The sequence below is a fragment of the Bos indicus genome, chromosome 12 (genome assembly GCF_029378745.1).
Source record: "Bos indicus isolate NIAB-ARS_2022 breed Sahiwal x Tharparkar chromosome 12, NIAB-ARS_B.indTharparkar_mat_pri_1.0, whole genome shotgun sequence".
In the NCBI taxonomy this organism is placed as follows: domain Eukaryota; kingdom Metazoa; phylum Chordata; class Mammalia; order Artiodactyla; family Bovidae; genus Bos; species Bos indicus.
Genome location: NC_091771.1, coordinates 34419930 through 34446412, shown reverse-complemented (window position 1 = coordinate 34446412; position 26483 = coordinate 34419930). Strand labels below are relative to the sequence as shown.

The following is a 26483-nucleotide window of genomic DNA, read 5'->3' as shown; positions in this document are numbered from 1 at the left end:
ATGTTATTAGCAATTAAAATTTATATGTGTGTTTGTCTTTTAAGCCTCTGGTCACTTTCTTGTTTTCTAAATATTTTCGCACTGCCCCGAATCCTTTCCCCTCTGACTAATCCTGTTAATCAATTCCTGTTGCCACTGAGTTGACCTGTTATGAAGTATGACTTAGCCTCTCCCCAGCATAACAACACTCAGTCCTTCAAGTCCAAAGGCTCCGTAGACTCAGCCTTCCCACCTCATCCCCACCCCTCCTTCCTGGGCATCCTCCCAGAGCCCTGCAACCACGCTTATATCCTTATACCTTTTTTGCACATTTCTCTGGACATTCTGTTTTAAAGACATTAAAGAGGAAAAAAAAGCACCAACGACTAGACATGACTTAACCAGTCAACTGAGTGGACTTAATCCATGGATAATCCATGCTATGAATTTCAAGAATGGGCTAAACCTAACTAACCCTTTAACCCTTCACTAAACAGTTGTAAGTAAACTGGGTAACATTCACGGTATTTATGCTAAAAATGCATTAGCACAATTTCCTGGTCCAGAACAGGAAACAAGGATTTCGAATCATCTCTTATTGTAACATGACCTAAGAATGCAAAGAATATGATGACAAGGTACACAACTACTAAAATGCAGACATACAGATGACCCTCCCAGTGTTTGCCTTTTTCAGTGACTGTGGGCAGTGGGCAGAGAAGCCTCCAGTTCTCTGCAAGGCACATGTTCTGCTTGCCAGCCCTCTGTCCTCTTCTTCTGGGGCTCAACTGAAGCTTTAAGTTAAGCCTTCCCTAGTTTAAAAAAAAAAGGACAATAGAAGTGTATGATGGGTCTCTAGTCATACACAGATCCATCACATTTGCCTCCATCTTCTCCATGCATGAAAGGAACAAATTAAATAGTGTCTGAAATCTCTTCCTTTGGGACTCTGCTTTCAGCCACCACTTTCTTGCAACATGAGAAAGGTTTTCTTTATTTTGTTTTTTATTTTTTTCTCTTTCTGTGGGCAGTAGGGAGCAGGTGGCCATTTAATTTTATGTCAAAATGTCAGATTGTTAGGCTGCGCCTTCCAATGCCAGTTGTCACAATCATAGGCAATCCCTTTTATACATTTTTCTGTTTTTAATATTTTCTATGATTCTTCAAGGGACGTTTTCTCTATTCAGTCTTTGAAGGCTTTTTCTACAGCACCTATTTAACTTGATCTAGGGATGCTGCAGGTTTCAGATTGCATTTGGCATTGGCTCTGGAAAGAATTAGCATTTTGTTTCTATGTTGTTTTTCTGTGGCTATTGCTTTCAATCATAACAAACTAGAAATAAAAACCATTTATATTAAAGTATCATAAACAAATCATTTTGCCTACTGCTTAATTAAAAAAAAATAATAATCTTGAGTCAGTTGGACTAAGTTACCATTTCTATATGAGATTCCCTCTCCCTCCACCCCTCCCCCAGGAGATTCAGTAAATGAGATAATTTAAAACTGCGTTTTTTGCTGGATAATACACTAACATTATCATTATTCTCAAGGAAAAGCTATCAGTTGGTTTTTCAGTGGAGTGGACCTTCCTGAGCAGTATCTAGAGGGCAATAATTCCGACCCCTGTGAATTTTCAATAACACATGTATTTCTACAGCTGAGACAGTTCCTCGTCTCCCATCAGTGATTCTGTGACTGCACTGAACCCGTCCTGGGTCTGCACACAGGTCCTCCTTCCCCGACACTAGCCCTCCTAAAGCGGGGCAGCCCTCGGGGTTCCCCAGGGACCGCCCTGCAGTTTACAAAGCTCACACACACACACATCTGTATCCCCAGGGCTCTGCTGCGAGGACCAGGGAATATAGGACATCTAGGGTTTGCTTCAACATGAAAAGGCAAAGAAAAAGAGAGACAGAAATAACTGGCAGAATTATGACAACTGCTGAAATCTCCCCATTGGGTATAGGATGTTCACTGTAATAAACAGTTCCCTCTGCTTCTCTGGACACCTGAAATTCCTCATGATAAAATTTTTTTACCACGAGGCACAGGGGTACCAAGGCCAAGCAGAGGATTTCTGCTAATTCCAGGGGAGGGGGATGACAGCCGGCACCCTCCATATGCACCAGCACCCCACGGGAGGCCCACTCTCCACCTTCTCTGGGCCCCAGACCAGCCTGGGACCCAGAGTGGACCGTCAGTGGTGTCTCCAGGATGCTCCTTGGGCCTTCTCTTTGCCTCTTGCACTTCCTGTCTGATGGCCAGTGACATGCCATAAGCCCCTCCCCAAAGAGATTCCAGAGCAGGTGGAAACAGAGGGGCTGACACTGACGGGAAGTGACACCCCGCCACCAACAAGAGGGACGAGACAGACTGGTCTGCAGCTGCTCTGTAGGCTGGGGCAGCAGTGGTGGTGACCGCGGCACCCCCCAGGGCACCTGCATTGAGGACAGGTGCCCAGGTTGTGGTTGGGGCTTCGTGCAGGCTTCTGGAGGATGGAGGGATGAGAGCAGCATCAGATACAACACAAGTGTCTTACATTCACGGGCTCTCATCTAACATTTTTATGGGCATTGTTTTCCCTAAGGCTGCATGACTAGAAAATGGGATTCAGACCAAGTATGTCTGGCTCCAAAGTCTACACTCTTTCCATTACATGATTTGTTTTCTCTTAAAACAAATGGGTGTCTGTGTTTGTGGAGGGTGTTTGTGGAGTTGGTCCTGTTTTGTTTGGATGTGGAGGTGTGTGTCTAAGGAAGAGAGAAGATGTAGAAGGGACAGGATGGGACCCACCGTCCCCTCTCTGGCCACATGAGAGGGACCGGTTTGGAGCCTGTGAGGACAGAGGGTGAAGGACCAGTGCCATGAAACCCTGGGTGGGAATAAGTCCAGGCAGCACTGCCTCTCTCCCGGGAAACAAAATCAGCTCGGGCTTGGGAAGAAGGCATTCCTCTTCCTGACCTCCAGTCCACAGGTGGCAGTCACTTTGGTCTCACGGGCTCTGCTGGGTTAAAGTCTTACAGAGGCACCACCTACAGAGGTCATGACAAGTGCCCCTGACCCAGAGGCTCAAGTGGAAAGAACATAAGCAAATCCATTCCTGAGACCATAGGAGATGTCACCACCCCAAGGACACCCAGAAATAGCCAGGGAAGAAGTTAAGCCAACAAAAAGAGCATCAGGGTTAAGGTCTTATCAACAGGTGAAGATCTGGAGTCATGGAGACGTGGGTGTAAATATGAATTGACCTTATTTACACTCACGAACTTCTGAAACCTAGGAGGGGCAGCATAATCACTAAAGCACTTGCTCTTTCTCTGGACTCCACCTCCCCAGCTCGAGTCCTGGCTGACTGCACCACGTCCATAGCTCCATCAGAAGTCAGGGCTGGCTGGTTTGCTTGGCCCTTTACAGCCCACTACTGCTCTTCCCCACTAAGCTTAGTCTTCATACACTTGGACTCAGCTAGTCTGCCTCCTCTCCTGCTCTCTGGACCCTACTCTCTTACCTGAATCTTTACTCCTCCTACTATGGCATAATAGGAAATAAATATGTGCTCTTTGCCTCTGAGTCTTGGCACAAAACTCCTAAAACTCTCGGAATTCCCTGAGAAAAGAGTGTCTTTCATATACTGATGAGGTAGCTCAAGGCAGGGCCCGTAGATAGCTTCAGATGGGGAGGGAGGCCTCAACCCTGTGATTAGAGGGTTGGAGTTTTCTGACCCTTCTAATCTCCATGGAGTGGGAAGGACTAGAGTGAGTTCAATCAGTCGATGATGTAATCAGTCACCCCAACATGGACACTTTGCTGGGAACTTGGAAACAACCACTAAGCTACAGGAACTTCCAGGCTGGTGACCACATGGAGGTGCTGGGATGTGGGGGCCCCCGGAGAGGGCCTAGGAGCTCTACACATGCACTGCCCCCAAATCTTGACCCATGATCTTGACAAGAGCTCTTGTCTCTTCCATGAGCTGTTACAATAAACAGTAATTGTAAGTAAAGCACCCTATGGGTTCTGGGTCAGTCTAGTGAATTATTGAACCCAAGGGAAGGGGTTCTGGGAACCCCTGAATTTGTAGTTGGGGTGTCCCAGGGATCCCATTCCCACAGGCACCTGAAGTGGAGGTGATCCCGCAGGACTGTCTGTGACATGGGGTCTGTGCTAACTCTGGTAAGTTAAGTGTCACAATCAACTTAACAGGCTGGACTCCCAGGAGGTCCTGGAGAATTAGGGAACCGATCATTTTGGAGAGACGACTCAATCCCCATCCTCATTGGGTTGTTGACATTCATCTTAGATGTCCTGGCCACTCTGACACTGCCAGGTGGCCAGAACACTCTCCCAGCCTCAGTGGAGAGACTGACATGGGAGCAGCACTGAGAGGTCAGTGGGGGGCCTCCTCCATGCAGCCCTCCTGGCAGCCTCGTCGCTCACCTGGGTGGTGACCACACACTGTAGTGGGCCTTCCTGCCTCTGCTCCTGTCCTCCCCACAGCAGCTGGAGGGATCCTTTTACAAAGGAAGTCAGATTATGCCTCTCCCCACAGTGGGTCCCCATCTCCTTCACGCTTCCTCTTTAACTGTGACTTCAGCTCCCTGGCCCTAAGCCCCTCCCCCGCCAGCCCACCAGCCTCCTCCCTGTTCTTGGAACATTCCAGGCAGCACCCACCTATAAGATCTACACAGTCTGGAACATTCTTCCCCTAAAGAGCTTATGACTAATTCCCTCACCTCCTTCAAGTGTCTGCTCAAATGTCACTTCCAAGAGATTTGTCTTGACTATCCTATTTAAAACTGTGAGTGACACACGTTCCTATGAAACCCCGTAGACTCCCACCTCCTTTTCATGCTCACTGGTCTTTTGTTCCATCGTGTGAGGTACGACTTAGTGACTAAACAACAACAAAAATGAGGTACCCTGTAATTTAATTATGTATTAGGTTTATTGTGTACTTTCTGTCTTCCCCCTGTTGGAGTAGAAAATTCATCAGAGTCAATACCTACATCCATTTCATTCGCTTACATATTCTAAAAGCCTGGCCTAATAAATGCCCCACATACGTTAGCTAAAGGAATGACTTTGTGATGAGCAGGACCCTATAGGGTCTTCGCAAAACAGACCTCCCTCGCTGTCTCAGCAGGTCCTCCGCCTGCCTTTGTCTGTAGAAAAACTGTAGGCTCTTATGTTTTTCCCTGAGTCCCAAAGAGTAAATTTAACCAGAAAAGTGAGAAAATGCAGGAAGAAAGGAAACAGTCAAGCAAGACAAAATAATAGTTTAGTCGCTGAACAAAGTTGAAGATCTTTAGTTCCACCTCAAGGGCTGTAGAGGATATTCAGAGCCTTGTCCTTTGAGCTGTTTTGCAACTGCTGAATGAAACCCCACCAGGTGGGAGAAGTTAACTGCACACTGTCCAGAAGCACACAGACCCCAGATGAGTTGAAACCAGGTTGATTATGCTGACCCTGATAACCTTACCATCAACAAAATCAGAAGAAAGGTCCATGAGCCGACCACACAGCCCATGTCCCCTCCTTCACCCTGTCTTTATGAACCTGTCCCTGAAAGCTTTCAGGGAGTTCAGACTTAAGCACCAGCTTGCCTGGAGTTCTCGCTTGCAGTGAATGCTGCCCTTTCCTTCACCTTGACCCCGGGGTCAGCACACTTGCCTTACTGCATATGGGACTCGCCTTACTGCGTGTGGGTGAGAGGATTTGTTTGGTTCAGTAACAGTTAGTGTGGAGGGTCCTAACTGAAAGGCTGCACTGTGGTCCCCTGGGAAGGTGGACACTGGACACCGGATGGACCCTGGAAGAAGAGAGGCTGGTCCAGCCATTCTGGGTTTGTACCTGACCAGAGCTCTGTCTCTCTCCTTGACCAAACTTCAGAAGCTCCTCTGAGCTCTCTTTTCAATGAGTCTCATCCTCGGGCTCTATCTTTGAACGGCCTGGCCCAGTTTTAGCAAGAATCCCGCTGTCAGTGTAGCGAGACCTCCTCCCCCTTGAGGTCTGAGTAGCCTCCACGTCTGACCAAAGTCCTCCCCACCCACCCATGACATCTGAGCACCCTGGCCTGCTGTCAGCAAGTCAGTTCAGCCGGGGTCCCTGCCCTTGATGTCCCATTAATTTGCCATCCACTGACTCCCCTCTCTGTGCTCAGTGGCTGTAAATACCCAGCTCTCTATGCTGTATTCCAAGTTAAGCCAGATCTCTTCCACAGTTGCAATAGGTATTAAGTCTTAAAAAAGACTTCCTTACTATTTTAATAAGTGTCAGCATAATTTTTTCTTTAAAACCCTGTGAGTTTGAACAAGTCACATAACTTCAGTTTTCTCATTTCATCTCATCAATCCACTAAGATAGGATCTTTCAGATATTGTCACCAGCCTGAATCAACCCCAAATGGACCAAGCGCTTTAGCACCCTGAACTTAGAACTGTTTCTTCAGCACCTTAGGGGACAGGTTCCCCAAATCTGGTCCACCTCTCCGTATCCTGGAATCTGCTCTTTGCACGGTAACACACTGACACTCCAGAGGTCCCCTGGACACAATGGAAGGGAACCAGTCCCAAAGTACCCTTCAACAAGGGAGACCCGGGACTTCCCTGATGGTCCACAGGGAAGGGGACCCAGGTTCCGTCCCTGGTCAGGGAACTAGAGCCCACATGCAACTTAGAGTTCACGTGCCCTAACTACAGAGTTCACATACTGCAACTAAAGATCTCTCATGCTGCAACTAAGATGCATTGCAGCTAAATAAGTTTTTTTTAAGTAATACCAACTCAATTTTAAGGTTAATATTCAGATGGTATAGTCAATAATATGCCTGCTTTTATCTTGACACAACATTTTAAACTGCTTATCACATAGATAATCTTCTTTTCCTGAATACTCACATAAATCCAGTGGGCTGGGAAGGCTCTGCATGTTAACACAGTGGGTAAGAGCAAGCCTTACAGCCTACACACGCCCCCTGAGCACTCAGTTACAGCGCCTAAGATCAAGCCCACCCCAGATCCTTTTTAGCTTTAAAAATTATTATCTTGCCCCTTAACAAAAAGACCAGGCAATCAAGTTTTACACAGTAAGGGTCTTAATGAGACAAGTTTTAAATATCTTAATAAAAATGTGTTTATAAAATAATCTTAAGATGCTTTGATGATGAACATATACTCTGTGTATTTATAAATGCTGTTGTATGCGGTCACTGACATTTTAGCTTTAAGGAAATTATAAGTTCTGAGGAAATTCTAAAGAGCCCAAAGCCTACAGGATGTAAATCTCTGCAAAGATATTCTCAAAGGTAATTTATACCTTGTTCTAGCTAAAAATAGGCTTGAGCACCTAGTGACTGCAAAGATGATCCAATCTGCTGGGTTTTTTTCACTGTCTCTTAGATGCTTCAAGTCAATCTTAATTGTTGAAAATATATGCTTAGTGTCAGCATCAAAATGTCTGTGTCATCACTGCTATTTAAAATAAATTTATACATGAAATTATTTCTAACAAATCTACTAACTGATAAGCTGAATGAAAATGAGTTAACATTTAATTGGGAAAAAAATCTACTTTCAAAACAAGAGGAAAGCACTATATGGAAGCAGTTTGCTGCTGCTGCTGCTAAGTTACTTCAGTCGTGTCCAACTCTGTATGATCCCATAGACGGCAGCCCACCAGGCTCCCCTGTCCCTGGGATTCTCCAGGCAAGAATACTGGAGTGGGTTGCCATTTCCTTCTCCAATGCATGAAAGTGAAAAGTGAAAGTGAAGTCGCTCAGTCGTGTCCCACTCTTAGCGACCCCATGGACTGCAGCCTACCAGGCTCCTCCATCCATGGGATTTTCCAGGCAAGAGTACTGGAGTAGGGTGCCATTGCCTTCTCCGATGGAAGCAATTTAGAAGGTTAAAAAAGAAAGAAAGAAAAAATCCACAGAAAATACTGTGATATCATTTGTATGATGCTATATGAGGGTTCCTCTATCAAGCTTAAACAATTTAGTGTCAGAAATAGCGAGAAAATTCATCTCAGATGACTTCTTATAATATTAGAAATAATCAAAAGTTCCAGTTTGTCAAAACTCAAACCCATTAAGTAGTCTCTGTTCCTGTGTTATTCTCACATTTGAATAACAATCGTCACAAGTTAATCCTGATTTGTTAAGAAGTAAGTTCAATTGAAAAAGTTACTCTTGAACTTCCTCTGTCTAATGAATAAAGGTTTTCAAAAGGTAAATGAGAAAAACAAATATTGGGTTTTCCCAATGTTTCAAATTGGAAAATCAAATTTAAAAAGTCCTTTTATTCATCGATGTCATTGGATTACAAGATGTGAGGACTTACCTGGTCTCTATGGCCCTAACTTTTCGATTATTGAACACACTATTTGAATACAGCCATCAAAAATCAATGAAAGAGTTTTTTGTTATAAGAAAAAAGGAACACAGAGAAATTTAAAGGGTAATTCTACATATCACTGATACTATATGTTTTTGCATATACCCTCAAGCTTATAAAATAAGTTCCTATAAAACAGCAACTAAATTTGCTGAAAGGAGCAAATGTTATCTTTTATCTTCATAGTTTATAAAGGAAAAGCAGAGAGTCCTCTCTCTTCTCTTAGCTTATCTGATACAATTCCAGGTACTTGACAGTTGTTATTTAATATTTTCCAAATAATCACAGGCCAGTGAAAGGCACCAATACATACATTTTATGAGGGAGAAAATAGGACACATCGAGTCAACTGTCCACTGTAAGAGCCACACCAGGAAACAGAACCCAGAACCATCTGGGAAATGGAAGGAATGATCGTCAACCCATGGGGCAAGTGTTATCCGCACAATCCCCATTTGAACCAATGTGTCTGGGGTTGATTCACTTTTACCTCAAGAGAGCTTCCCTCTGTTTTTGCCAACGAATGTTTCCTATGTGAAAACCCAGCAAGCCTTGAATCTCAGTGCAAAGTGCCGTAATTTAAAACATTCACTCATTTACCTATTATCCTGGGTCTCCATTATCACTTGTCTTCGAATATCTGTCTGGGAAAACCATGAAAATATTTTTCCTCCTTCCAAGTCGTTCCCATAAGCGTGGACTCCAGTCCAGCTTGTCTGGCCAGCAGAAAGACTGTTTCCCCCTCAGCGTCCATTCATCATCTGATGTGGGAAAGCATCGCTGTGTTTGGTGTCTGCGCTCCTTACAGCAGGGCTCTCCAGTCTCAGTGTCACCTCCCTGGGTTACGCCTGCTGATCAGCAGCCCACGGGCCTTCTTCAGGTAAAACTGATCAGCTAATGGGTTCTGGCTTTTCCCCCCCAAAAAAGAGGAGCTATTTTCATCTGAGAACCTTCCTTATTTCTTTCTGCAGGAAGTGGGAAAGATGTTGTGGATGTTCTTGGGCCCCGTGCTCCTCGCCCTCATCTCAGCAGACGTACGATACTCCCTGGCGAGTGCCCTTCTTCTTGCTCTGGTGACACCTGCATCTTGGCATCACTTCTGGGATCCTGAAAGAAAAACCAAGGAAAGGTTAAAAAGGAGTAGGGGAAAGTCCTCCAGTAAAGGCACAGAGGAGGCAGCTCCTCGTGGCTGACAGCCACAGTGCTGAGCTCCAGGGACTTTCTAATTATAAGCTGCTGCTTGCGTCGGAGCCCTGCCTAGGAGCATGGCACTTGGTCTCCGCTCACCACCAGTAGATACACGTCGTAACCGCACACGGCCGTCGCTATAAATAAAAACACATCCACTTAGTTTCATGTTCTCACTCCCTACGCATTTCTCCTTATCCCTCCAATTCCCTGGCTTCGTCCAAGTGGAATATGTGCTTCGCACAACGTACCTTTTCTCAGGAACAGTACCCCAAGACCCAAACCTATGACTTTATACATTATAACTCACATCTGAAAATGAAACATCTATGTTTAATAAAAGAGTATCTTATTAGCAATACACTTAAGAACCATGGGTGCCTTCAAGAGTCTAACATGTTAAGAAATAAACTAGAAGGAAAAAATGACAAACTTGGACAATCAGACTAAGCCAGAGGGGTGTATGAGACTGAATTTTCTACCCACTCCTGCAAGTATCATGGTTACAAATCCTTTATAATGTCCAAGGCATGACAAGTCTTAGACATGATGGCATTTCTTTGGGGGAGACAGCTGTGTGAAAGCAGGAAACTTTCACACATCTAAGAAATAGCAACTCTGCCGGCGGTGAGGGGAGACCAGGCACCATGCTCCTAGGCAGGGCTCCGATGCAACCAGCAGTTTATAATTAGAAAGTCCCTGGAGCTCAGAACCACGGAGCTTAGAAACACCAAGCTAAGTGGCGGTATTTCAGATGCTCGACTAGAAAGTGAGGGGCGGAAAACGAGAAAACCAGCTGCTGACTTATTCTGTTTTTGCTACCCAGCAATGTAGTACTTGCCTTATGGAGAAGGCACTGGCACCCCACTCCAGTACTCTTCCCTGGAAAATCCCATGGACAGAGGAGCCTGGTAGGCTGCAGTCCATGGGGTCGCTAAGAGTCGGACACAACTGAGCAACTTCACTTTCACTTTTCACTTTCGTGCATTGGAGAAGGAAATGGTAACCCACTCCAGTATTCTTGCCTGGAGAATCCCAGGGACGGTGGAGCCTGGTGGGCTGCCGTCTATGGGGTCACACAGAGTCGGAAATGAATGAATCGACTTAGCAGCAGCAGCAGCAGCAGCAATGTTGCCTTGTAGACAAGTAATGTAGAGATCATAATCTAAGCTATATTTAGATCACTATAGATTCTTGGATTCATGAAAACCCAGGGAAGAAACTGAAGACTTGCTGCAAATTCTTCCCCAAACACTTCCCTAGTGACTTGATACCATAAAAATATCCTGGGTGCCATAAGTGAGTGAGATTAATGGAAACAAACCCATCCAAAATCTTATTCCTCTTTTATATGAAATCGTATATGAAATGGGCTTCCCTTGTGGCTCAGCTGGTAAAGAATCTGCCTGCAATGCGGAAGACCTGGGTTCAATCCCTGGGTTGGGAACATCCCCTGGAGAAGGGAAAGGCTACCCACTCCAGTATCCTGGCCTGGAGAATTCCATGGACTATATAGTCCATGGGGTTGCAAAGAGTCAGACACAACTGAGAGACTATCATTTTCATTTTCTGTCATCTGGGATGTTAACTAACCTTGTATCACCTGGCACGTTTGATAAACTTGCTAACAGCAAAGAGCCTCATGGCAAATTATTGTAACTTTCCTCCAGATGGACAATGGATCATCGTTACAAAAAAACAAAAAATCTTTGGGTCATTTTTCCTAAATAACTCTGAGCTGTAATGAATGCACATCACACACGTTTTTCTGCCATCATTTCTAGCAGGATACAGCGACTTTCCCCAGTATATTATTATGGTCAGGATACCGTCTTTCTCCTGACCCCTACTGAGCTGCTGTCTGAACGGTTTTGTCGAAGGGAGAAATGCACTGAAGATGTGCCCCCCTGCACCCACGCTGGGACCCAAGGACCACCACGTCCTAACCACTCATGACCGCTCGCTAGCAATCCCATCTTCAGTTTTAGTATAACTTCTATTATGAAATCTGACCCACGATTTGGAATTCCAGAAACTATTTCCCTTTTTTGGACACTGAACCATTTGTACATGTGAGTGTCCCCAGGACTTGTCTTAATCCCTGATTATTCAAAACTCACCCTCTGTGGCTGAACAACTATACTTGCCAGTGACCATGCAAGTGGGTAAGAGAAGGCAGTGAACTGCCTGGGACATCAGTTTCCCAAATGACAGTCACAAATTATAGTCATTTCATAATGTTTCTCATATTTGAGGTGCAGCATACCATTCTGAGGATCTTTGGCCTACTATGTATCACCTCTTTGATTATTTACTTACTGTTTTTCTTTCTTAAAATAACTCTCTACTTATATATATTATAAAAGGAAACTTTCCACCCACAATATAAATGGAAACCCAGTACCACTTTCCACAAATAGAGGGTAGCTCTAAAAATAAACAAAAGGAATCTTATTAAATTCTGATTGAAAGCAAGTGCCCACGAAAAACACTGAGGCTTTGACTTGCTCCTTCTTCATTATAGAGGGGGTTTTGTAGATTTATGGGACATTTCTTTAGAAGGAAAGTTATGACCAACCTAGATAGCATATTCAAAAGCAGAGACATTACTTTGCCAACAAAAGTCCATCTAGTCAAGGCTATGGTTTTTCCTGTGGTCATGTATGGATGTGAGAGTTGGACTGTGAAGAAAGCTGAGTGCCGAAGAATTGATGCTTTTGAACTGTGGTGTTGGAGAAGACTCTTGAGAGTCCCTTGGACTGCAAGGAGATCCAACCAGTCCATTCTGAAGGAGATCAGCCTTGGGATTTCTTTGGAAGGAATGATGCTAAAGCTGAAACTCCAATACTTTGGCCACCTCATGCGAAGAGTTGACTCATTGGAAAAGACTCTGATGCTGGGAGGGATTGGGGGCAGGAGAAGGGGATGACAGAGGATGAGATGACTGGATGGCATCACTGACTCGATGGACGTGAGTCTGAGTGAACTCTGGGAATTGGTGATGGACAGGGAGGCTTGGCATGCTGCAATTCATGGGGTCGCAAAGAGTCGGACACGACTGAGCGACTGAACTCAACTGAACTGATTATCTATTTAAAATATTTCTCCTGTTCCTTTCTTTCTTTCTTCTGCTGACATTTTCATCACTAGTGTGTTATGCTGCTGAACTGAACTGAACTGATGGGACATTTACTGCCTTCAATAATTTCATTCAGGAAAATGAATGACTGAAAATTAAGTATCCATTTCAAGACCTTAGAAAAAAGATTATGGGGATAAATCCAAAGAAAATAAGATTGAGAGTAGATAAGAGTAGAATTAACAAAATAGAAAACAAAGATACAATGGAAAAGTGAGTTATTTTAAAAGTCTAATAAAATTGGCCAATTTGCAGCAAGACTGATCAAGATAAAAGAAGTAATATACATAATATATACATATATATAGGGATGAAAATGGGGTGCATCAGGAATTTAAAAGATAACAGAATATTATTTTTTAAACTTCATTTATTTATGTATGTGTTGGTCATGCCATGTGGCTTGCAAGCTCTTACATCTCCTACCAGTACTGGCTACATTCTGTGCTTCCCAGATGGCACTAGTGGTAAAGAACCTTCCTGTCAACGCAGGAGAGGTAAGAGACATGGGTTCGATCCCTGGGTCAGGAAGATCCCCTGGAGTAGGAAATGGCAACCCACTCCAGTATTCTTGACTGGAAAATCCCATAGACAAGAGGAGCCTGTCCAGTTACAGTCCATGGGGTCTGACAGTCCATGGGGTCACAAAGAGTTGGACACGACTGAAGTGACTTAGCACGTCACCAGGAATTGAACTCAGACCCGAGCAGTGAAAGTGCAGAGTCCTAACCACTGGACCACCAGGGAATCCCCTAAAAATAACTCTAAGGTAATGAATTTTCAAACTTTGAAAATAGACAAAGTATTGAAAAAATATAAAGTACCAGACAAATTCAAGAAACAAGTCAATCCAAAATAGTTTCATTCACTGATATTTAAAATCTCTCCAAAGGGAAAACATTAGGCTAGATGGTTTTACTGGAAAGATATACCAAATATTCAATAAGCAAGGTAACTCTAAAACAACAAAGTCTACCAGAAAACATAAAAACAAACAATATGCCCAAAAATGTCATCTGTCTGATAATATTCCCAAATCCAGTTATCTAAACCAGACTGGCATAATATGGAAAAGGAAAATTACTGGCCAATGTCATTCATGAACACAGATGCAAAAATTCTAAATACATATTAGCAAGCTGAATACAGCATATATAGTATAATACAAGATAATAGTTTATGACCTAATTGATTGGGCTTATCAGAGGATCAAATTCCATACCCATTAAAGACCTTCTGTCAAATAGAAAAGAAAACAAAAAACATTTAGTAAAGAGGAAATAGATGGGAACTTCTTACTGAGCAAACCTCACCCGGGCTATCTCCGTGTCTAGTAAACACTTCACTGGACAGGGACAGGAGGTGGGGGAATCATCACCTTTCACAAGTGGGACATTCAAAAAGTATTTCAGACAAGTCAATAGAATTAATGACAGAGTTGATCCAGATTACTGATAGAAGTTCAACTGTAGTTCTACACACCAGCAAAAGTTTTTTTAAGGTATTTTTAGAGACAACCATTTATAATACCAAGAAAAAAAAAGTTACCTTGGAATAATTATAACAAAAAACTTGTATAAAAAGTTTAGGTAGAAAATCTATAAACTTGAACAAAAGACACCCTTTAAAAATGGTGATATGTACATGATGCAGGGCAGGAAGGATCAATATCACTGAAATGCCCCCTCTCCTCCAATTGGTCTTTTAATTCACAGACATTCCAATCAAAATCCCAACAACCTTTCAAAATAATATTTGAAATTCTAAAAGTTCTATGGGAAACCAAGGGGGTAAAAATAAAGCCAGTCTTTCAGAAGTATGAGGGGAAAGACTTGCTTTGCTAAATAGAAACTGTAATGTAAAACTATAATACCTGAGTTGGTATGGTATTCAAACAGAAACAATCAAAGGGTATAAAGCTCAGAAACAGATCCTTGCATTAATGGAAACTTGATAGGTGACAGAGGTGTTGGTAGAGTACAGTGGGGAAAGCTGGACCATTCAAGAAATGTTACTGGGACAAGTGCTTACCCACCTGGAAATAGAAATGTATTTGAACCTCACAGTGCACACAACTATCAATTCCAGGTGATTAAGGGCATCAGTGAGACAATCAAACCGTAAGGTTTCTAGAAAGAAATTGAACCCAATATCCTCATGACCTCAGGGTAGAAATGAACTCTTTAAACAGCAGATAGAAAGCACGAACCACAGAAGAAAAAGATGACTACATTCAAACCACATTAAAAAGATGAACATCTCAAGCTACGCACATCAGGAGAACATACTTGCCACACAAATAATCAACACAGAACTCTTGAAAATAAAAAATAAACTACCTCAAAAGAAAGTGGGCAAAAGAGTCTAATTTATACATACTCTTTTGCCCAAATTTGCTACCTCCAATTGTATCTCATTATTAAATGGTATTTCCATTTAATAATGGTAAAAATTAAATGTCTACTATACTGTGTCTCCAGCATGGGATAATGTTGAAAATACATTTATAACATGATAGAGTAGTATATAATGACAGCTTTGTTTGAAGTAGTATCTTTAATATCTTTCATTTATTATCATAATAGCTGCTCATTAAGAATGAGGTACAGATGGACTAATAGACTCAACAAACAAGGTTTTTAAAAAGAGGAAGAGGAAAAAAGGGGAGGGGAGGCAAGGAGAGAAGAGATTTGCAGAAAGGGTCACCCTTGCATTGCAACCTCATTTTTGCTGCCTTTGTGAGGAGTATCTAGAGAAGGCAATGGCACCCCACTCCAGTACTCTTGCCTGGAAAATACCATGGACAGAGGAGCCTGGTAGGCTGCAGTCCATGGGGTCACTAAGAGTCAGACATGACTGAGCGACTTCACTTTCACTTTTTACTTTCATGCATTGGTGAAGAAAATGGCAACCCACTCCAGTGTTCTTGCCTGGAGAATCCCAGGGATGGCGGGGCCTGGTGGGCTGCCGTCTATGGGGTCACACAGAGTCGGACACAACTGAAGTGACTTAGCAGCAGCAGTGAGGAGCATCTATTCCGTCCCTAAACACCACTCATGCCCTCTCTTCTTATCAAGGTATGCACCCAAGGCCTTGTGAAACCACCCTGAGAACTTACTCCCCAAGCATTCAAAGTATTCCTCAGGGTTCCCAAGACCCCCTCGGTACCAAATAGATCATTCTTCATTCATATGAAATTCTGCACATGGTATTTAAATAATACTATTTATTTAATAGTATTAAATAGGGGAGAAAAATTTGCTACCTCCAATTGTATCTCTTTGGCATGAGAATGAATTTGGGCTGATAAGCCACATAGATGGACCTGGAGGTTATCATACTAAGTGAAGTAAGTCAGAAAGGAAAAGACAGATACCATATGACATCACTTATATGTGGAATCTAAAATGTCACACAAGTGAACTTATTTACGAACAGACTGATAGATGTAGAGAACAGACCTGTGATTATTAACAGAAAGGCAGTCAGGGAGGGATGGACTGGGAGTTTTGGGGTTAGTAGATGCAAATTAGGACTTCTCTCATAGCTCAGTAGGTAAAGAATATGTCTGCAATGCCAGAGATCTGGGTTTGATTTCTGGGTCGGGAAGATCCTATGGAGAAGGAAATGGCAACCCACTCCACTATTCTCACCTGGAGAATCCCATGGACAGAGGAGCATGGCAGGCATTCATGGCATCACAACAGTTGGACACAACTTAGCAACTAAATCACCACAGATGCAAACCGTTATATATAGGATGAATAAACTACAAGGTCCTACTGTGCAGCACGGGGAACTATATTCAATACCCTGTGATAAAGCATCATGGAAAAGAATGTATGTATTTATGCATGTATAATTGACTCACTTTATCACCTAAGGACTGATTTCCCTTAGGATTGACTAGTTGGATCTCCTTGCCGTCCAAGGGCCTCTCAAGAGTCTTCTCCAACACCACGGTTCAAAAGCATCAATTCTTTGGTGCTCAGCTTTCTCTATGGTCCTTCTCTCACATCCATGCATGACTACTGGAAAATTTAGGCTGATGCTTTGTAAGGCCCCAAAGACTCAGGAAGAAGCTTTGACCTTCTCACTAACTATCTACAGGAACACAGAGCATCTATTCCAGGATGGGCCATCGCCGTACAGAACTGTGGTATGAACTAGGCACACGGACAGGGAGGACCCTGCAGAGTCTGTCTGCTGCAGTTCGCCTGTGTCCCATTGTCACTGCCTGGTCCAGCAAACAGCCGTTTACCAAACGTTTGCTTTCCTATCTTCGGGTCAGTTGCCTTCCTCCCCTTTGAAGTCCCAAACCACTACCGCCATTACCCTGTCTTTAGCTGAAGATGGTACTTAAGTTGAGGGCTCTGGCCATTTCAGTGAATTATTCAGTCCCTGGGTCTCTCCATGTATCTGTGCTTGTCACTCAGTCGTGTCTGACTCTTTGCGACCCCATGGACTGTAGCCTGCCAGGCTCCTCTGTCCACGGGATTTTCTAGTCAAGACTACTGGAATGCGCTGCCATTTCATTCTTCAGGGGATCCTCCCAACCCAGGGATTGAACCTGGGTCTCCTGCATTGCAGGCAGATTCTTTACCATCTAAGCCAGACTCCTTAATAAAATTTTGTTTGATTTTCTCATCTTACTCCTCAGACAAAGCAGAACTTAGAAGGTAGATGAAAATTCTTCCTTATAGTTTCCTCATTTTATAGGTTAAGACACCAAAGCTAAAAGAGGTTAGGGGCTGTGCCCACAGCCTATGGGTGAGGAGAAGGGGACAAGATGACAGATGTCCTCAGGACCTGTCAATGTCAGTTACTGAGACATTAATTCTGCAGGTGGGGTGCGAGACAGCAAGTGTGTCACACCTTCAAGAGCATCTGGGGACACCAGGAAGTGACCCGCCCCAGCAGACCTCTCCACCCCACGTAGGGGATTTCAACAATAAACCAGGCTACTTTCACAGAATAACACTGAAAAACATAGAGCACATCAACGTTTACAAAGCCTCTGTTACATATTATTTTACTTATTCTCATGATTACTTTGTGCTAATCCAAGATCAAAATATATAGACAAAAGAAATATTAAAATGTCTTAATTCTCAATATGTGATTCACACACACACACTCACACCTTTATTCAATTCAACAAATATCCATTTCTTGGTGTGCAGTGGCCAAACGGTCTATATATGAAGATAAATGAACACATCTCTCCCTATAATTAAGTGTGTGTGTGTGTGTGTGTGTGTGTGTGTTAGTCGTTCAGTCATATCCAACTCTTTGTGACCCCATGGACTGTAGTCCACCAGGCTTCTCTGTCCATGGGATTCTCCAGGCAAGAATACTAGGGTGGAGTGCCATTCCCTGCTCCAAATTAAGTGTATATTTATTGCTATTTCATCCTTATTGTTTTAAACCATAGAAATGTTTTGTTCCTTGCTGACTATCACTATATAGGATTTTTATACTCTATGTTTAATGTTTCTATTGTATATAAATCTCCATCTGATAATGAATCCATTTTTGAGTGCTTCAGTATACCACACGTTTACTTCTATAAATCCTTTACAATGACAATACATGGAAGATAAAAGCTACTAGCCTTTCCTATGGCATCTAATATGATTGAACAGCAGTCTAATGCAATTTTAAACATAAGAAATATAAACATTCAAGCTATCCATACTAATAAATTTGACAGTTCCTCAATAAGAAAAATCAAATTAATCATGATATGTTAAATCTAGGGTTTTTTTTTTTTACTGCTTTCATGATAATTTTGTCTTTATTTCATTAACATGATCAAGAATATCAGAATATCCTAAATTTTGAATACAGTGGAAATGTTACTGATAGTAAAACTGTAATGTAGTGTGGTGAGATTACGTTGCAGAGGTGCAGTGTTTTTAATTTGTTAGAGTGGTTTTATAGATACTGTCTTGTTTCAGTCTCATAAGAGCCTAGTGATTTGGTAGCAAATTAAGGAAATTGGTGTCCAGGAAAGTCAAGCACCATCTCAAGGACTTAAACTAAGGCTTTTACTCCATCTCTTACCTTAGTCCTGCTATTGACTGCCGGACACAATACAGACGCTGAACTATTATGTCCTCTGCCCATACATTTCCCCAAAGGGGAAGTCGGCTGCCCCTCTCATATCACTGAAGGTGGAGGCCACGGCCTGGGACTCACATAATCTCTCGTGCCCTGCCTTCCTCACGGTGGCCCAGGACAGCTGGCCCCATCCACACAGAGTCATCGCAAAGACCAGCCTGAACAACATATATAAGTACCTAATGAACTGCAGGCCAGTCCCGCACATACGAGACGCCAGTCTTTGCTCATGGAATATTCTCTAACACACGAAGGGACATGACAAGCTCATGGTCTCTGCCCACTGACCCTTGTCCTTCTCTCACGCATCAGGGGCCAAACAGTTGGTGGCCTACAGTGGCAATTAAGGAACCGGCCTGGTGGTCAGCCCTGGCCAGCTGTGGAATCCACGCATTTGGCCTCATCACCCGAAGCCACTGCCCGCCGCTAATACGAACACTGTGTGTCCATCCAGCAAAAGTGCCCTGCTTTGGCAGCCCAGGCTTTCCCATGGCAGGCGGGGTTGGCACCATGTATGATCTCATTCAAGGAGCAGGAAAGAAACATGCCAGCTCCACTTACCAGGGCGAACGTTTCTTTGAGTTGCTCTACTTGAAACAGAAACAGGTCAGACACCCAGGGTTTAAATCATGACCACGTGACCGAGGGCCGTGTCTAAGGAAGTGGGGACTCGAGAGGGCCCCTCCCCCTTCACTGTTCTCAACAACCCTGAGCTCTACCTGTCTCAACCACACCAGTCTCCCTAGAAACAGTCTTTTCACCCCTTTATAGCAAAGACTCAAGCCAGAAGAGACTTCAGTGACCTCTTGCGAATAGAACACACATTTCTCTAAAGATGGGAATTAAAAATCAGTATTACTTTTCATCATGCTCAATCAGACACATTCACACACAGCTTAATCCTCTATGATGTGCTGAAAAATTCACCCTTGAAAGTCCCTAACATTACAGAAACAAGGAGCCAGTGCAGACAGACTCCTGACCCACAGGAGCCTTCACTGGAATTACCCTCGGAATAACAGTATTGCTCTCCTTGCTGTCAGAGCAAAACATGAGTCAGCACTGACTTGAAAAAGGCATCTTTGCAAAACAGAGAAGTCAGATTAATTCACCTTATAAATCAAGAGCCCAAAATGTAAGACAAAGGAAGAATTGCAGCCATTCTTAATAACAGAACTGCCTGGGCACGGTCTACTGGAGAGAAGGTCATGGTCACTAGAGCCATTACATGACCCCAGATAAACATCCCTGAAATGGAAGATTTACATAATACGCTTTACAGAGCCCAGACGTGGAGTTAAAGGTAACAGATACTTATTATGTAGGACGCTTGATGGTGTGTCCTGTGTGCCTGCTCGGTCATGTCTGACTCTTTGTGACCCCATGGACTGCAGGTTCCTCTGTCCATGGGGATTCTCCAGGCAAGAGTACTGGAGTGGGTTGCCATTTGCTTCTCCATGGGATCTTCCCAACCCAGGGATTGAACCCGTGTCTTGAGTCTGCTGCACTGCAGGTAGATCTTTTACCACTGGCACCAGCTGGGAAGTCCTCATGTGTGTACGTGTATGTGTGTGCAATTAAAGATTTCCAGTAGAATGTACTGCATAAAAAATACCGTATATCAAATCTAATAAAAAAAATGTATAAATTATCTGCTCAAGTGTCCCAAGTGTTCTCTTCTGTGTTATACAAACCTTCCTTGTCTTTGCAAGAAGGTCCTCCGGAATGTCTTGTTCACCTTTGCCTCCCCTGGTCAGATGCAAGGCCGTGGATACAGAAGGTATTCAATAGAGAATGAATCATATCATCACTCTGGCCATTCCAGGTAACAAGAGACATCTGTACGTTCACAGCATGTCTTGAATCGAGCGGATCTAGTGTCAGCATTTGGTCCATCAGAGGGTGGAGCTAATTGTTGGAGACAAGGATCTGGAGGGGCTACCACTGGAATAAGCTCCCTGGAGTCTCAGATTGACCTTTAAAAGCTCAATTATCTTCCAAGTTTATACAAAATTAATATGCTGTATGGGTGAATTGTATTAGTATGTGAATGATATCTCAATAAAACTTTTACCTTTTTTTTAGATTTTTTTTAATGTGGACCGTTTTTAAGTCTTTATTGAATTCATTACAATATTGCTTCAGTTTTATGTTTTAGTTTTCTGGCCTTGAGGATCTTAGCTCCCAGGCCAGATATGGAACCCAGGCCACCTGCACTGGAAGGTGACGTCTTAACCCACTGGACCCCTAGGGAAGTCCCTCAGTAAAGCTTTTAAAAATCATACATTAAAGATAGATTATATGATTGAAGCAGATCGCATTTGATATTATCTAATACTATTATCTGACTTTTTGAAGGGAAAAGTAATATGCACTCACTCACTGGAAAACTCAAGTTTCTCTAGAAGCCTTGGGGAGGGGACTTTGCCCACGTGACATCTGACAGTGGTGGGATGGGGGGAGAGGGGTGCGGCCATTGAGCATTTAAGGAGGAGGAAGTTGAGTCCATATAAGAGGAAAATGAGTCCATTTAAGGAGGAAAATGGTCACTGAGTCCATTTAAGGAGGAGGAAATTGAGCCTCTGCAAGACGAAGCATCACAGCTAGTCTCACATGCAGTCAGTTTTAAACCATGTTATCTGACTCCAAATAAATACATTTAAAATCTTGGGTATTTTTTTCAGTCATTAGCAGGGCCTCTGAGGAACATGAGGTGACTGGGACACACTCTTCAGGATCAGAATCTTCTTAGGATAATCATGTGGTTTAAACATTTCATAGACAAAAGCTTTAGTCAATAAACCCAGGGAGATGCTTGGCATATTATACAAAATTGATGAAGACTGGATGTAATTTATATTGTAAGTTTAAAAACCTAACAAGTTAGTATCTTTATGCCCAATGAAATGAAATGAAATATTACTCAGTTGTGTTCAACTCTTTTCGATCCCACGGACTGTAGCCCACCAGGCTCCTGTGTCCATGGGATTCTCCAGGCAAGAATACTGGAGTGGGTTACCATTTCCTTCTCCAATGAAGTAACCATTATTTATCAAGTAAGGTTCTGCTTACATAAGGGTGCCAGATTTAGCAAGTAAAAATATGCCTAGTTTAATTTGAATTTCAAACAAATAATTTTTTTAGATTATGTTTATCTTATACAATAGTTTCTGTAATTCATCTGGTAACCCTATTAGGACTTTTTTAATGGTTAAATGCATCATTGCATTAAAAACAAGGAGAAAGACTGAACCTCTATTCATATGGTAAAACAGTACACAAATTCCAGATGCAGCAAAAATCCAAACTTCTCTCTAGGACTTAGTACTTTAATGAAATAAGAAGTTCTATGAAGTTTAAATCATCACCCATAAAAATATTCAAGCAGCTTTGACTTTTTTTTTTTAATGTCATTTCAGAACACGTGAAAAAGCTATGTGAACAGCAGAGCCCATATTTTCTGGACTAGATGACAGACTGGTGGTCTCAGCCAGAGCAAAATACTGAAAACAGACGTTTGTCTGGATGGAACATTGCTGTAAGTGAATCACCAATGTCCCTGACAAGACAGAGAAGCCCTGTGGCATCCTGGGCTTCACATGGCCATGACCTCTGGGTGCCCTGATGCAGGGCCCCATGGTGCAGGGGTCAGTATTCAGGGAGGGGCGCTGATCTCAGCGTTCACTGACGTCCAGTGAGAAAAGCGAAGCTGGAGACTGTCCCATCAACCCCCTCTTTCTACAAATCAGGAATGGTCAGGCCTCTACTCTGTCTTAATTTTACATTTAATAATGTGCAAAATGGGCTGCCTGCTTCATAAGGCTGCTGTGAGAATGGAGAGGCAACAAGCATTAAATCGTGGAATTTGATGGAATAATTGTTATAAACTGAGTATGTCAGGCCTTGAAGGAAATGTAAAGACGGTCTACACCATACATCTCACCTCAGAGCTGAGGTTAAATGGCTCTCCAATTAGCACAGAGAGAAGCCAAGGCTGAGACAGGGCCACACCCCTGGTTCCCAGGCCGTGGCCCTTCCCACTTTGTCGTGTCTCCTGAGGCACGGGTACAATGGCCCATCCTGACTGCAGTCTGACACAAGGCGCTCAGTGTGGCGTTTCAGGGAGGCAAAGGTGGCGAGGAGAAAGGAGAAAGGCACGTAAAATAGAAACGAAAGCAGTCCCAGCATGGGCAGTAGGAAAAGCAGGTTACCACCCTGGTTGTCCACCATCAGAACCACCAGAGGAACTGTTCCCATTTCCAGTTTGGCGCCCTTTACATCATTCTCTTAGCGGTCCTCAGTTGGACTCACTGCAGGACTATCGATGTCCTCAATTCTGCCATCACTCAGGACTTAAAGGGACCTAGGGAAAGGGACGGGCCCTTCCTCCTCCAGCAGAACACGCCTGTGCCGACATGGAAATGTCTGCATCACTTTTACAAGAGATCCTTCCCTCTGCTCTCTCAGTCGTGTCCAACTCACCACAACCCCACGGACTGTAGCCCGCCAGGCTCCTCTATCCGTGGGATTCTCCAGGCACGAATACTGGAATGGGTTGCCATGCCTTCCTCCAGGAGATCTTCCCAACCCAGGGATCAAACCCATGTTATCTGCATTGGCAGGGGGATTCTTTTACCACTGAGCCACTTGGGAAGCCCTAAGGGATCCTTATGAAGTACTGAGTATGTTTTATGTACTCAGAGGTGATTAAGAAGCACTTGGTCACACGATCGTTTCAAAATCCATTCCTTCAGGGACACGGTAGAGAACCCTCTTTAGCCTGCTTCCCCATTGATGGGTGGACAGGTAGCTAGAAGAATTGAATGGGAAAATGACAAAACATCCCCTGAGTAGCTACATCTGTGCCAAGGATGGTGCTGGGTGCCTTCAGACAAACTGGCTCATCTCAATCCTAGAAAACTGTGTGAACAATTGCCATCATCTTTAGCATAGGAAGGAACTGAGGCTCACAGAAGCTGAGGGGGTTTTCAGGGGTCTGCAGAGCTGAGATCTGAACCCAAGTCTTCTGATAGCAAACCCAGCGTAGAGCAACATGAGATGTGCTGATGTAAGCTGCTGCTGCTGCTGCTAAGTCGATTCGTGTCTGACTCTGTGCGACCCCATAGACGGCAGCCCACCAGGCTTCCCCGTCCCTGGGATTCTCCAGGCAAGAACACTGGAGTGGGTTGCCATTTCCTTCTCCAATGCATGACAGTGAAAAGTGAAAGTGAAGTCGCTCAGTCGTCTCCGACTCTTCTCGACCCCATGGACTGCAGCCCACCAGGCTCCTCCGTCCATGGGATTTTCTAGGCAAGAGTACTGGAGTGGGGTGCCATTGCCTTCTACTGATGTAAGCTAACCTTCTCTTAAAGTAAGGCTGTCATGAGGCTTCCCTTCCTATCATGTGAAGAACAGAAAACACCATTTTAATCATGGAAAAGATCTCGAAAACCAAACAAGGAGCCAGGAAGATATGAGAGTATGGTTGGTTTGAAAAAGAAACTGAAGGAGCCTTGACCTCGACAGAAAAGGAGCAGTTTGGCCAGGCAAAAAGCCAAAAAGGTAAAGAAAGGATGAAGGGACGGCCGCGGGAGGAAGGAGGACAAGGAACTGGGTGTCATTTGTCCATGATGAGAAAGAAGACTTTGCGGCAAGATTAGGGACAGACAGCCGGTTAGTCCTGAGTAAAACCAGTGGGACGTGATGCCCATGCACTAACCTAATACATGCCTGGTTATCCATGTATACAGCTTTAAGAAACAACATGCGAGATCTGCCTTCCAAGTGACAAATAAAATGAGGTTGAGGATCTATCACTCCCATCCGCACTGGAGAAGTCAGAGCTCCCTGGGTTATAACTCCAGGGAGCACATGGGGTTGACCTGCATTCCGCCTTTTATCCAAACGGGCTCTCCTCACACAGGGAAGACAAAGTCACACAAAATTCAAGCCCAAACACTGGCACGTCAGAAACAAACCCAGCCCTCTTCACCGAGGTATCAACCTTGTTTTAAGAAACAGAAAAGGAGCGAGAGATTTTTTGTTGTTGTTAAAACTGGGATACTCTTTCTAAGAATTTAAGGATCACTGATTAAAATATAATTTAATAACTGTGGAAAACGTGGTCCACTCAAAGCAGGGTGTTCCAATATTGCTATGTAAGATAACTGGGTGATATGTGTGGACTCATTTCAGGGCGTGCAGTTTAAAGAACAATTGCTCTACATCAGGCTGGAAGGCACTTGGGGGATCCCGCTTTACAATTCAACAGGACACTCCCGGGCCCACACTCCACGTTACAGCAAAGGATCCTTTGTGAGCAGACCCAGAAGCCTTGCTGGAAATGAAAATGACAAAGCCGGGCTGTCTGAGCATCTCGGCGGGGGCGGGTCGCCTCGCCCACCGCCGCAGGCCGAGGCCCAGACTAGGGGGAGTGGAGAAAGAGACCCTTCCTCACCGCGGCCAGGGGCGCTCCAGAAGCGCCCCAGTCCTCTCCAAAGACGGCTCCCCCATCGGCCGCAGGGCCCGGCGCCTCCCCCCGCCCCGCGGGGCCCGCACTCCCGGGGCCCCCTCCGGGCCCCCAGCCGGGGCCTCACACGCTCACCGGGGCTGCCAGGGCCGCGTCCGCCCTTTGTTGTCCTTGTGTCCCGTCAGCGGGTCCGGCGCGACTGACCCCGCAGCCGCGCTGGTCCAGGCCCCGAGCCGGTGCCGCAGTCAGCAGCCCGCCCTCCCCACCCGCACGCATGCTTTTTTTTTTTTTTTTTTTAAAGAGATAGAACCATCCCCAACCTCCGGTGTCGATAATGCTGCACCAGGCTGCCTGCTGGCTTGGGCTGGTGACACAGACCACAGAGAGCCCGCTGTCCCTTCTCTTCTGACTGCAGAGATTCATTCGGAGGGAGGCACGGCTGCAGGAGGTCATCTCCGCTGGACCCTGGGAGACCTAGCGCGTCGGTTACCTTAGACAAGTTTTTAGCGGGTGGCATTTTCCCACGGAAAACAGAGTCCCTGTCCATGTCCAGTCTGGAAATCCTGTAATTTACTAGAATCACCTAGAAAAATACCAGCTGCATACTTGCTGCTGAAATGCAATAAATACACCATGTGTGCCTTGCAGGTTCTAGCTCACACAGTGGTTTCTGTATTTTATTTGGATTTGAGTAGGAGGTCCCAAAGGTTAAAAAAAAAAAAAAAAAAGCATTCACTCAAAATACTTTGTAAACTGTGAAATGCTCTCCAGCTGTCAGAGGCGCTGTTTTCATTGTTACTGTCAGTTGAGTAATAAAAATACTGTAACAATAGATCAGATAGGATCTATCTCCTTTCTTCCTACAAGAGGGGCATGTGAAATCCCAGGAAAGTCTGTGTTTATAGACAGCCCTCCCCTCCGTGCCTTGGGTGGGTGTGCTATGCTCCTCCGTCCAGGTTTATCCATGTCCCATGCGGACCAGCCCACGTCCCCAGTGGGATCTGCATTGGAGGATTATCTGGGCACAGATGGAGCGTCCAAGCTCCGGGCTGCTTTACCCCAAAGGAAAATTGCTAACTCAGCTCAGCAAAGTCTAGAACTCTCCCTGGGGAGACCAAGCAGGCCCCCAGTGTCAGAATCAGCCCAGAGCAAAGCCACCTGCCTCTCTGCAAAGCAGCCGTGTGCAGGC

The 26483-nt window shown here is 44.3% G+C and overlaps 1 protein-coding gene across 2 annotated transcripts in view; it reads right to left on the bottom strand.

Moving 5' to 3' along the window:
• SACS (sacsin molecular chaperone) overlaps positions 1–25543 on the bottom strand; it is an 81402-nt gene extending 55859 nt beyond the window's left edge. For both annotated transcript variants that reach the window (XM_019971503.2, XM_019971505.2), the window contains exons 1-2: positions 25430–25543; positions 8976–9482 (exon numbers count right to left, since the gene is read on the bottom strand). In XM_019971503.2, coding sequence (XP_019827062.2) covers positions 8976–8995 — 20 coding nt within the window. In that variant the 5' untranslated portion in view covers positions 8996–9482; positions 25430–25543. The remainder of the gene's footprint in view (positions 1–8975; positions 9483–25429) is intronic.
• Positions 25544–26483: the final 940 nt, after the last annotated feature.